This window comes from Hyperolius riggenbachi, chromosome 1 (assembly GCF_040937935.1).
Source record: "Hyperolius riggenbachi isolate aHypRig1 chromosome 1, aHypRig1.pri, whole genome shotgun sequence".
Lineage (NCBI taxonomy): Eukaryota > Metazoa > Chordata > Amphibia > Anura > Hyperoliidae > Hyperolius > Hyperolius riggenbachi.
The window spans coordinates 581,543,711-581,557,639 of record NC_090646.1 but is presented as its reverse complement, the minus strand read 5'-3'; the positions used below and the strand labels follow the sequence as shown (position 1 = coordinate 581,557,639).

Genomic DNA, 13,929 nt, shown 5'->3' with positions numbered 1-13,929 from the left:
TATTACTTGTTTACCAGATAAAAAAAGTAAAGCATTGATTTTTGATTTTATGCCCGACAGTTACACTTTAAACAATTATTGCACACTTTCTGTAAATCCAATAAACTTCATTTCACTTCTCAAATATCATTTTTTATTCTAACAACCAACGATTTATACAGAAAAATCATGACAATTAACAAGGTTGCCCAAACTTTCGTATCCCACTGTATGTGTATTTATATGTATATATCTTTATTTTTACACATACATCACTTCCTGGTTAGCAGCCATGTTTTTAGTTTGTAAACACTGCCTAAAACTGGCATTAATAGCCAGGATTGCAGCGGAACCGGCAAAGAGGGACCCAGAAGATCACAGTGACTCGATTGGTATGTTTTTTATTGTACAAATCGGACAGTACAGATTCTCTTTAAAGAGAACCTGAACTGAAAATAAAAAGTCAAAATAAACATACACAGGTCATACTTACCTCTCATGTAGTCTACTCCTCAATCTCTTTCTCCTCTCCTGCATCCTGTTTGTCCACTGTGATCAATATATTTCTCTGTCCTTCATTTTGAAAATGGTTATTGCCCCATAACAGCTGCCTGGTCAGCACACCGTTAAACTGTAATATCGCCCACTTGAGCCACAGGGAAACATGGACATTACCTTGCACATTCAGTTGTAACTGACAGCAGTTGATATAGAACTGACAGCAACTGGTATATTTCAGTTCTGACAAAATATTGTCAGAACTAGAAGGGATCACTGTAAGAAGAAAATGGTGAGCCTCAGAGGAATTGATGGCGAGCTAACTATGTAATATTCATTTGCAGCTACATCATGTGTTTATTTTAAATCATTTTACTCAGTTCAGGTTCCCTTTAAGGATACTGTACCAGTAATACATCCAGCCTGGCTATGCAGCCTTACGGTATACTGAACCTTATAATCCACCACATGTGCAAGTGCTTGTACCTTACCTCTAATGGGAGGACAGAGTTGCTCCTTTGCAGCAGAGAATGAGCATGCTGGGCAATTTCTAGGACAATTTCTGATATAGTAAACCACTTTCCTGGTCCCTTGGAGCTTACTATAACGAGATTATACTGTACTCTATCGCGCTAATCTTCACCTGAGGTTCTTTGATTGCTTGCCACATGTAGTCATAAATATGGATTAAACATCAGTGGAGAACGCTATATTGACAAATATTAGATCAGCCTAGACATCTCCACAAGAGCAATAAAGCAACATAACATCAAACACTGCGATGAGTGCCCAGGTCACCATATCAACAGCTTCCATTTACTATGACAATCACATTACATGGTCCAGGCAGTCAGTGAAACTATGAGAAGGACAGCTGGAGCCACAAGCCAGCTGCGCGAGAAACAACATTACGACCAGAAAATTATAAAATAATTTATTTTTTGAACACTGTACATTTTATACATAAATACACTTACAAAAAAATATGCCACTCAGTTGTTTAACTTCAAAAGAGCAGAAATTGCAGACAGAAATAATCCAATTTGAAATGAAACAAACTTGCAATGGCGTCATTTCCCCACTGATATTCCTCAGTAATTAAATTTCAAAAGAAACCTGCTTGCTCCTGGAAACAGAGGACAAAACAGCCACCGATAATACACAAGTTAAAAGCACAGCGTAAAATAAAATGATCAAAAAGAATAAAAACCATGTTCAGTATAACGAAAGGGGAATTAATGGCAAAGCTTGAATTGAACATTCCACTATAACTGAAGGGCATAGAAGGTCTCTAGCATACTCCATGGCAACCAGTTCTCTCGTTTTTCTATTCACCCTGACAGGAGAGCGTAATTCCCTGGCATGGGCATAATAAGCGACAGATGAATAAGCTCATGACAGGAATCGTACTATTGGTTTGGTGGAATAGTGTGACTTGTGCTTTAAAGGACAACTGTGGTGAAAGGTATATGGAGGCTACCATATTTATTTTCTTTCAAGCAATACCAGTTGATCTATTTGGCTGCAGCAGTGCCTGTATTACACCAAAAACATGGGGGGGGGGGGGGGGCTGCTTACCTCGGGGGGAGGAAGCCTCAGGGTCCCAATGAGGCTTCTCCCATCCCTGTAGCGGCAGGTAATCCAGCGCTGACTCCCTCAAATCTCCGAGCAATCCTCCAACAAGGCTGGATATATTTACCTTGCCGGGATCCAGCGCAGGATCGTTTTTTTTTTTTTTTGCTCCTGCTAGGCGGAAATAGCCGAGCCCTATCGTATCTGCTCTATTGCGCAAGCGCAAAAGGACTCGTGCCTGCGCAGTAGAGCGGATCCATCGGGATTGGACATTTCTGCCTAAGCTGAGGGGAGAGTGGCTAGTGCGCTTGCGCTGGAGTGCAGAAGGTAAATATTTACATTACCGCACTTCAGGGGACCCGGGCAGGCTAACGGAGGGACGGAGGAGGACGGGGGAAGCCTCCTTAGGATCCAGAGGCATCCCCCTCCCGAAGTAAGTATACACCAGGGGACATTTTTATTAAAGTGAACCTCCAGACTAAAAATCGACTCAGCAGCACTGAAAAGGCCTGGTGTTTCTTTAACAGTTTCACAGAATCAGCACTTTGTTTCTCTTATACAAGCCTCATTTTTAGAAGAAAACTGCCTGGGCATTTTTCTCCTGATGCTGTGCAAAGCATGATGGGATTCCTGATGTTGCTCTCTTTCTGCTGTTTTGGTGCAAAAATTTTTTCCGTACATTTTGAATTTGAAGCCTAGGGTGCGCAGATGGGAGGGGTGATCAGGACACAGGACAGTTGGAACTGTGTCTCATGCTCCCGGTCACCTCCTTTCAACCAAAAAGATGGCTGCCCCCATGACAAAGATGGCAGCCCCCATGAAATCACAAACATTTGCCTTTTCTTTTAAAACAGGATGGGTAAAAAATTATATTACCTATCTATTCTAATTAACATAACTAATGTAACTTAACGACAGTATGTTTGTTTAGGCTGAAGTTCCCGTTTAATACAGGATTTCTTTAATGTCAGATGTGACAAACACCTGATTTGCCTATGCTTGTTCAGGGTATATGGCTATATGGCAGCCTCCATACACCTCTTGCTTCAGTTGTCCTTTAAAGTGGAGCTGAACTCTTGCACAGGACAGAAGGAAAACATATAAATGCACCCTGTATGTATTTAGAGATTTTAGCCTGTCTAATTCCCCCTCATCTGGGTCTACTCACATGTTGTAATTTGATCTCTCTCCTGTGTAATCTGACTGCCACAGCAGATAAGCTCATTTGAAAGTACAGGATGTTAACAATATGTTTGCTTCCATGAAAGCAGGAAGTAGAAACAGTGCATATTTATTTCAGGATTTGGACCAGCTTTAACAAAGAAATGTTTTTCTTTGAAGGTTAATATGAGTTCAGGGCCGCTTTAAATAAAGTGCAGACGCCTTATGGTGAGGACAGAACTGACACTTGTCTCTGCATAACCCGTCCCCTCATGAGATATCACAGGCATTCAGTGGCATAAATGTGAGTTTGTATGCTCTGTGACATCACGAAGACCCAGCATTGTATAGTTTCTACAGGGATTTCTCAAAGCATGCCAGGGTTGTATTCCAGAAATGTACACATTTTAAAACTTGCATTCTCTGTGGATATCCACACACGTAGTTAAAGTATACCAGAAATCTAAACATAGGCAGAATCAATACTTACCCGGGGCTTCCTCAAGCCCCATAAACACGTTAGTCCCTCGCTTTCCTTTCACTGGTCCAGTCTGGGTCTTCTGCGCATGTGTGGACCTCCCGGGCATGCGCAGAAGACCCGGACTGACGCGACTGAGCCAGTTACCAGGGCTGATAGCGGCTGAACGGCAGACCGCGGGAGGATGGCGAGGGACAAGTGTTTATGGGGCTGGAGGAAGCCCCGGGTAAGTAACGATTCTGCCCATTTTTAGATCTCTGGTTTACTTTAATGGCCCCATGATTTTATACCTTTCAGAATAAAAGAGCTTATCTTTACTGCAGTGCCAGCCTCCTTCGTGTCTTGTACTACATTGGGGACCAGGAGGTGCGGAGGTCCATTGAGGCTTGGGCACGCCTTCCATCTGAGAGAGTGCTACTCTTTTTACCACTTGGAAGTTTGTTTACTTTAAACCACATTGCTGACATGCTAATCATCCCTCCTGTGCATATGTGAGGGTACCTTTACTGGGCACAAGGAAAACAGAGAGAAATGCACTCTGTGTGCTTTTAGAGAGAACAACCCATCTAATTCCCCTTCATTTTCAAGTAATCACACGTGCTGCGCAAGAGTTCAGATCCACTTAAAGAGTGGCTAAAATAAGGGGAAATTTACTTCTGAAGCAGAAGCAGTAGAAACACAAACACTGCAATATATACAAGGTTTGAGGAAGAAAACAGTTTTGCCTGTTGCGCCTTGGCTTTAAAGTTAACCCAAGGTGAGAGGGATATGGAGGCTGCCATATTTATTTCCTTTTAAGCAATACCAGTTACTTGGCTGCCTTGCTGATCCTCTGCCTCTAATACTTTCAGCCATAGACCCTGAACAAGCATATGCAGATCAGGTGCTTCTGATTATAGGTAGTAAGGTCCAGAGTAGCACACCGTTACATAAAGTTTCTTTGGGTGCATAAACTTGGTAGTCAGCCACACCACCACTCCAATGATACAAAAGGTTCATAGCAGGTTAGCACACCTCTTCTGCATAAAGTTGTTTTTATTACATTAGTTTGCCAAAGCTGACACTCTTTTTCGAGGGGCATCAAGGGTCCCCTTTATCAAAGCACAGCACTAGAACAGTAACAATTACTGTCTATTGCTGTGCCTTGGTTAAGGGGACCCTTGTTGACCCCAAAACAATTGTCAGCTTTGGCAAACTAATGCAATTAAAGCAACTTTATGCAGAAGAGGTGTGCTAACCTGCTATGAACCTTTTGTTTCTGACGAACTGACAAGATTAGCTTCAGGCTTGTTTCTGGTGAAATTCAGTCCCTACTGCAGCCAAATAGATCAGCAGGGCTGCCAGGCAACAAGTATTGTTTAACCTCCCTAGCATTGATTTTTTACGGCGCACAGCAGCGGGAGGTTTTTTTTTGCCTATTTTTTTTTTTTACAACATGCAGCTAGCCTAGCGCTAGCTACATGTTTCCCCCCTCCCTGCGGCGTCCGCCCAGCTCCTCCGATCACCGCTGGCGCATTATCCCGGGATTTCATGCATGGGCTTCCCCCGTCGCTATGGCGACGATCGCGATGACGTCATCGACGTCGTGACATCAGGGGGAGTCCCGATCCTCCCCATAGCGCAGCCTGGCCGTGATTGGCCAGGCTGCGCAAGGGGTCTGCAGGGCCCTCTTTCGCAGCGGGTAGCAGCGGATCGGCGGCGATCAGAAAAAACACGCAGCTAGCAGAGTGCTAGCTCCGTGTTTGAAAAAAAAAAACAATTATGCAAATTGGCCCAGCAGGGCCTGAGCAATCCTCCGTGGCGACATAGCCCGAGTTTAGCTCGGGATTACCGGCAAGGAGGTTAAAAGGAAATAAATATGACAGCCTCCATATCCTCTCACCTCAGGTTCGCTTTACGTTAGCATGCTTAGGGCTTAGGTGTAATTACAATGTTTTACAATAAAGCTGTGATCAATAATGCAATACATTTTGTAGTACTAATTTTAGCACTGGTTTAAAAGTACTGGCATTTGCCTCGCACTGCGTACAAACAGAAATGGCTCATCGTGACTTCCCCTACTTAGTGTATGCAATAGTGGTGATACATTCTGCACAGGGATGATAAGCAGGGCAGACACGCAATTTACAACAAAAGGTAAGAAAGTGACACGTCAGAAGCAGAATATTCAAACTGATCAGCACACACTGAAGCTAGCTTACTATCAGTACAACCATAGGTTAACTGTATATACAGTACACACTGGAGGTAATGTCAGTAGTATAAAATAGGGCAAATATCAGATATTCACACAGTATTTTTGGTCAGGGTCCTACCTTAAAGAAGAACTTTAACCCAGTAGCCAATACCCCCTTTTCCCATGAGAAAATCATCAGGGTGCTCTGTGTGGTTGATATTTTGGTGAAACCCCTCCCACAGTGTGATGTCACAAACAAAGTCCTGACAGTTTGCAGTCTGTGAACCTCATTGCATTGTGGGAAATAACGTTTTTTTTTCCCACTGCCAAGCAAGCAGTAGCTCCCTGTGCATCGAACCATCAGTAATGAATATTCCACACAAATCATCTGACAGAACTAAAGAGGTTACCACCACTGGTAAATTTCAGAAAGTAAATCAGGGAGACGAAAGATTTTACAATGGGCAAACACTGACTAAATCTATAAATTAATATTGTAAACGATAAGCAATTTTATTTAATAACGGATTTTCACTACACTAATCCCAAGTAAATTACAGCCTTGTACACACATGCAAGTACAGTCTCCTGCAGGTATCGGGAGTGGGGACTCGATCCCTCACTTGATATGGGGAAGATACAGACACGTCGCTAGCTGCTAAGCTAGTGTGGTGTCTACTGCTAAGAAGAGGCAAGAAGGAATGACACAATAAAACGGCTTCTGATGGGCAAGGTTTGGAGGAGAATAGTGCGCTCAAGGGTCAGTTGGGCATGAGTGTCTCTTAACATCTGACATGGTAGATCTTTAGGGGACAGGGATCCTGGATTACCACACGTGAGATTATTGGCCACCTTGTCAGAGTTTAATCCAGCCTGTATACTTTGCATAAAAAAAAATATAAAGAGACTTCTATCTTCAGTGGCTTGGGGGAAAGTCTAAATTACCACAATCCCAGCCCCTTACAAATCAATCACCAGACCAAAATGGTCAGGTAATTTCCTTTGAGTGCATATAGACATGGGCATCACCATCAGTGTCCTATTGCAAGGATATCAGTTGTCTGAGGTAATTACTGATAACAAGGACACAGTCATGCATAAAAGTAGCATGTTAAGGGCACACAATAAAGCTAAAGGCTTTATACGATCACAAATTAATTAACAGTACAAGAAATATACTGTGACGTCAGACAATACAGGCGAAACTCGAAAAATTAGAATATTGTGCAAAAGCCTGTTTATTTCAGTAATTCAACTTAAAAGGTGAAACTAATGCAGGTGTTTTGGATTAATAAGCAGATTAAAGAAAATCTGAAGTGAAATAAAAAATAAAAAACAGGTACTCACCTAAGAAGAGGGAAGGCTCTGGGTCCTATAAAGCCTTCCCAGTCTCCACATGGTCCCAGTGTTCCCCCAAAGGTTACCCCATTAGCAGTCTATGACCCATGGGTCGTAGACTGCTCTCTTCCACTTCTGGTGGGCTTCGGGAGTCTTCGGAAGCACTCGGGTGCTTTACGCGTTTGCGCAGTATAGAGCCACCTATCTTCGGCAGCCCGAGTGCGACTGACGATTTCTGAAGCCTCTCGCTGTGGGACATTTGAATCGGGTATCCAGCTCTGGAACGAGGGGACCGTGAGGAGATCGGAAAGGCTCTATAGGACCCAGAGCCTTCCCCCTCCTTAGGGGAGTATCTGTTTTTATTCTTACCACACATTCCATTTGAAGTCTGACACTTTGAGCCTAGAATATTGAACATTTTCACAGTATTCTAATGGTCTGAGATTTTGGGGGTTTCATAAGCCGTCAGCCATAATCAATAAAATTACAATAAATAAAGACTTGAAATATCTAGCTTTGCATGTGTGTGAGTATATATTATACATACATATATACATACATACATACATACATATATATATATACATATATATATATATATATATATATATATATATATATATATATATATATATAACCTTTTAGGTTGAATTGATAAAATAAATGGACTTTTGCACAATATCCTAATTTTTCAAGTTTCACCATTAATACCGGCAAATCCTCTGTGTGCGTTCTTCCAGAAACATACAGACCAAGCAAAGCTGTGGAAAGAACATGTAAAAAAAAAAAAAAAAAAAAAAAAAAACCACCACCAAATTATCTGTTACAGAACAGTAAAGACCGTTGCGGCACTCAAAGTCAGGCTGCAGCGCTCATCATTCAAATCAATAGACATCGCCACTATGATTGTTTACTGTCGTTTGCATGGATGCCCCGATTTTCCTCGGTTGTTTCACGTAATTCTGGAAGCAACATGCAGCTTTCAGGGTTGCTAAGCGCCCCGCCTCCATGTCCCCCTGCAGGGGTTAAAAACAAACGCACCCCGGAAGCCGCCAAAAGCTCTCAAACGCTTTTCAGCATACTTGCAGAAAGCATTTGAAGGAGAGGTGGCAGCGGGCCTTGCTGCAGCTTCACAGTAGAGAATGAGATTGTTACAGATGTTTGCGACCTTTGTGACCTGTTCTCAGTGCAAGCTCACAGCGTCTTCTACCAAGGAGCAAAAATACTTTGAGGAGATAAAGCATATTGTGAAGTAATTTTACTACAACACAGGCAGCATCTTACAGCGTCCATTGTGAGGCATGTGACTCCATAGAATCCTGCAGTACTTGTGGTCCGCCATACATTGCACAGCAACCCATGGCAGCCTACAGCTCAGCAGGAGCCAATAAATTAAATAAATAAATAGATCTAGTTCATATTCTCTGACTGTACACAATTCTTATAAAAAGAGATCCTTGCTAGCTTGTTCTATGTAAAATATACATCAATGACAAGGCACATAGATTTCTCATAACGGACTTTCAGAGAGTTCATTTTGACGATGGGAAAAAATCCCCAAAAACATATACATATAAACAAAGTAATTAAATAAGTGGTGGTCCTCTGCAACACACTAGGAGCTCCGTTAATTGTCCACCTCCATGAAAATGTCACTGAAAAAGTACTGAGAGACTTGGGCAGGCTCCTCTTCTGAAAGCAGGTCCTGGGACTTGGGCAACTCTTCAGATACGCTGTCATCCTGAGTTTCAGGGACCTTAAAGGTAAACCGCAAAATATAAGAAAGGAAATGCATGGTTACAATATGTATGTACGGTATGTACATATAGAAGGACAGACTTCACATGGAATACATGTATATTCTGCTTCCTGTGGGGGTTGTGTGCAGATCTATGGCTCAGTTCATTTCCTGTAGCTGATGTCATGGCAGCAATCCTTTAGTCTGAATGCTGGCTGCACTACCCGATGTACAGCCTTTAGTGGGGAAAACGTGCATAATTCAGATAGGAGACACGATACAAAAAGCCATACTATAGCTAAAGCAAACCTGAACTTAAAATCAACTGATGAGAAACAATTGTATCTACAATTATACTCCTAAACAGAACTTCCCTGGAACCCCATAGTCTTATTTTGTACTTAAAGGTTGGAGTCTATATTAAAAAAAAATTATCTTGTGCACCTGAGTCAAAATGTTAAAGTGACCCTAAAGTCAGGAATAAAAAAATGAGTTTAACTCACCTGGGGCTTCCCGCAGCCCCCTGAAGCTGATCGGTGCCCACGCTGACTCCATCAGATGTCCCTGGACCGGCCGGCGGCGACTTCCGGTTTTGCCGTCACCGGCCGACAGGCTGGGAACGCGAGTGATTCTTCGCGTTCCCAGCCAGAATATCGCTCCCTATGCTGCTATTGCAGCATAGGGAGGCTGCAATAGCAGCATAGGGGGCGCTATTCTGGCTGGGAACATGAAAATTCACTCGCGTTCCCAGCCTGTCGGCCGGTGACAGCGAAACCGGAAGTCGCCGCCGGCCGGTCGAGGGACATCTGATGGAGTCAGCGTGGGCAACGATCAGCTTCAGGGGGCTGCGGGAAGCCCCAGGTGAGTTAAACTCATTTTTTATTCCTGACTTTAGGTTCACTTTAATGTTATTCAGCTCCCAGACAAATATTGAACTGCAAATTGTTGTCTGCACATAGATGTGCTTTGTGTCACCCACATAGTGATCTACAATTCTAATTACCAGAGTTACACTACAGTCCGGGAGGAAACAGTCAGAGATCCCCAACTACTCATATCCCCTTACTCTATCGTATCTAAGACTTCTCACCAGTGTCACTTCTCCTTTGGCTCGCTCTCCCACAGCTCATCCTCAGAGACCAGAAACCTTGAAATGCATCTTTCAACGCAACTCTTCAGACAAACTTATAATTTGTCTCAGTCCTCCTTCAGATACATTCAGATCTACTGTATATCAGATATTTAGGCTAGACCGTTCCTCTCCTCACTTCGTGTCTCCACCCTCTATATGATAAGCTAGGAACTGACGGATCCTCCCCCTAGTGTTTCTTCACGTTTCAGATGAACTTGTTTCTGTATTACTGGATGTTTTAAAGCATACATGAACTACCGTATATACTCGGATACAAGTCGACCTCATGTATAAGTCGACCCCAAAATTTGACCCTCTTAAACAGGAATTTATTCATTACTCAAATATAAGTCTGTGCAGCAAAGTTAAGGGCTGTGTGGCCCTTCTAGCAGTGTGGCCCCTCTAGTTGTGTGGCCTCTGTGTCCCCCTGGCTGTGTGGCCTCTGTGTCCCCCTGGCTGTGTGGCCTCTGTGTCCCCCTGGCTGTGTGGCCGCTGTGTGGCCTCTGTGTCCCCCTGGCTGTGTGGCCTCTGTGTCCCCCTGGCTGTGTGGCCTCTGTGTCCCTCTGGCTGTGTGGCCTCTGTGTCCCCCTGGCTGTGTGGCCTCTGTGTCCCCCTGGCTGTGTGGCCTCTGTGTCCCCCTGGCTGTGTGGCCTCTGTGTCCCCCTGGCTGTGTGGCCTCTGTGTCCCCCTGGCTGTGTGGCCTCTGTGTCCCCCTGGCTGTGTGGCTTCTGTGTCCCCCTGGCTGTGTGGCTTCTGTGTCCCCCTGGCTGTGTGGCTTCTGTGTCCCCCTGGCTGTGTGGCTTCTGTGTCCCCCTGGCTGTGTGGCTTCTGTGTCCCCCTGGCTGTGTGGCTTCTGTGTCCCCCTGGCTGTGTGGCTTCTGTGTCCCCCTGGCTGTGTGGCTTCTGTGTCCCCCTGGCTGTGTGGCTTCTGTGTCCCCCTGGCTGTGTGGCTTCTGTGTCCCCCTGGCTGTGTGGCCCCTGTTTCCCCTGGCTGTGTGGCTCATGCTGGGTGGCCCCTGTGACCTGCTAGCTGTGTGGCTCCTGCTGTGAGGCCCCTGTGCAGTCACTGGTGGGCAATAGCCATCCCCTGTCTCCCCTTCCCAGCAGTGTTAGCAGACAGCTTGCTAAAAAGCCCCCCTCCCTCCCACCACCATGCAAAGAGGCCTCTTCTCTCTACCTCTCGCCCCTCTGTGTGATCACTGAAGCCAGCAATCACTCACTGAGCTATCCGGTGTTCCGACCGTGATAACAAAAGCAGACAGTTTACTGAAAACCCCCCTCCCTCCCACCACCACGCAAAGGAGCCTCTTATCTCTATCTCTCCCCCCTGTGTAATCGCTTAAGTGGAAGCTACTCACTCACACTAATCTATCCGAGCGCAGCCCTCTTCTCCCCGAGTCCCTGTAGTCACGCTGACTGGGCTGTGTATGCATAAGCTACAGCTTCCGATGTCATGTGATACATGAAGTCACATGACAGGAGCCGTAGCTGTGAGCTCTCAATGCATACACAGCCCAGCCAGCGTGACTGACTACAGAGAGCTACGCTCGGATGGATTAGTGAGTGAGAAGCTTCCACTTTAGCGATTACACAGGGGGGAGAGATAGAGACAAGAGGCTCCTTTGCATGGTGGTGGGAGGGAGGGGGATTTTCAATAAACTGTCTGCTTTACATTACAGGAAGGGGGCGAGAAAGAGGTGCCTCCCCCATTCCTGGCTATAAGTGGGGAAATTTTGGACTATCTCGAGTATAAGGCGACCCCCCACTTTTATACTTTGAGTCAGTCCAAAATTTCTCGACTTATAGCCGAGTATATACGGTATGTATGCATTTTGTACTTGTGTTACTTGCTGCTGTTATTGTTCCATACATTGAACTATTTATATATCTATGGTCTTCACTACTGTCTATTTAGTACTCTGTACAACTCTAGGAAAAATGATTGTGCTATATGAATAAAATAAGTACCGTATTTTTCGGACTATAAGACGCTCCGGACTATAAGACGCAACCAGGTTTAGAGGACAAAAACCAGGAAAAAAAATAATATACTAAACCTGGAGCATTCATGGTGCAGGGGCGTCTTATGGACCTTTCCCCCCCCCCAATTATTATGTCCTCCTTGTACCTTTCTTATACCTCTTGTTATCCCCCTATGTACCCTAGTGTCCCCTGTTTACCTGTGTCCACTGTCCCCATGTCCTCAGTTCCGGTGTACTATCCTCTGTCCTCCTGTATCCACTGTCCCCAGTGTTCTCTGGCATCCCTATCCCCCTGAGCCCTCTGTCCCAGTGTATTGTCCTGCTGTGCCCACTGTTCCCCTGTGTCCTCTGTCCTGTCCTCCTGTGTCCACTGTCCCAGTGACCTCTGGCGTCTCCATCCCCCTGTGTCCTCAGTCACGGTGTCCTCTGGCGTCTCCATCTCCGTGTCCTCCGCCCTGTCCTCCTGTGCCCACTGTCCCTGTGTCCTCTGGAATTTCCAACCCTGTGTCCTCTGTTCTGTCTTCCTGTGCCCACTGTCTCCCTGTGTCCTCAGTCAGTGTCCTTTCCTCTGTCCTCCCCATGTCCTTTGGTGTCTCCATCCCCGTGTGTCCTGTCCCCCTGTCCTCTATCTCCCTGTATCTTCTAGCTCCTGTCCCCGTGTCTCCAATCCACCATGTCATTTGTTCTTTGTCTGGTGTCATCCTGTGTGTTAATTAGCTGTATTAGCAGCTGTGCAGCTCATGACGCATGCAGGAGTGATCAGTGGCTGAAGGGGATGATAATAACAACGTGGGACACTCGTACATACTTTTCTCAGGAGTCTATTGTAGTGCTGTATTTGCAGCCTTTGTTCTTTTGTGTCCTCCGTGTCTCCAATCTCCATGTCCTTTGTTGTCCGGTCCGTCATCCCATCCATTATGTTAAATTAATCCTGTATTAGAAGCCGCGCCGATCGCATCATTGAAGTCGCCGCCGGCCGAACTAGGAAGTGCTTGTCAGCCAAGAACCAATCAGGCACGGGGGCGCTGCCACAGACAGCCAATGACGCTGCTTACTGCTCCTGACTCCTTCCCTGAATGGAGCCATTGGTCCCGCCCGCGGGACTACCGGCTCCTATCAGGAAAGGAGTCAGGAGCAGTAAGCAGCGTCATTGGCTGTCTGTGGCAGCGCCCCCGTGCCTGATTGGTTCTTGGCTGACAAGCACTTCCTAGTTCGGCCGGCGGCGACTTCAATGATGCGATCGGCGCGGCTTCTAATACAGGATTAATTTTACATAATGGATGGAATGACGGACCGGACAACAAAGAACATGGAGATTGGAGGACACAAGGGAACACAGGCTGCAAATACAACACGCGCTTTCTAGTTCCGCGGTGACTTCAATGATGGGAGCAGTGTGGCTGCGAATACAGGATTCATTTAACACACTGGATGGGATGACGGACCGGATAACATGGGGATTGGAGACATGGACGACACAAGGGAACACAGGGATAACAGTATAAATGTATGTATTTAATACATTCTTCTGGGGGGATAGAAGACTGGAGGACAGGGGGACTGAGGCGCAGGTCCAAATGTATTATTCGGACTATAAGACGCACAGACTTCCCCCCCCCCCCCTCTTTTGGGGGAGAAAAAGTGCGTCTTATAGTCCGAAAAATACGGTAATAACAGTAACCCTTACAGTGGGGGATAGCATAATTCTAAGTAGGATTGGGACTGTCCATACACATGCTTATTTCATTAAGATAAGAGTCACTTCAGGTGGCTTTTAAGTTTTGCAGTAAGCTACCAATAAGATCGGAATTAGACGTTACTTCAGACAATCACTCGTCTGTCCAGTGTAAATGTGCCTTCTTAAACCAGAAGGCA

At 45.3% G+C, this 13,929-nt stretch overlaps 1 protein-coding gene across 1 annotated transcript in view; it reads right to left on the bottom strand.

Annotated features, from left to right (window-relative positions):
• Positions 1–7,856: 7,856 nt before the first annotated feature.
• Positions 7,857–13,929, bottom strand: part of BDP1 (B double prime 1, subunit of RNA polymerase III transcription initiation factor IIIB) — a 181,172-nt gene continuing 175,099 nt past the window's right edge. Inside the window, exon 62 of the mRNA XM_068261235.1 lies at positions 7,857–8,958. Coding sequence (XP_068117336.1) covers positions 8,830–8,958 — 129 coding nt within the window. The 3' untranslated portion in view covers positions 7,857–8,829. The remainder of the gene's footprint in view (positions 8,959–13,929) is intronic.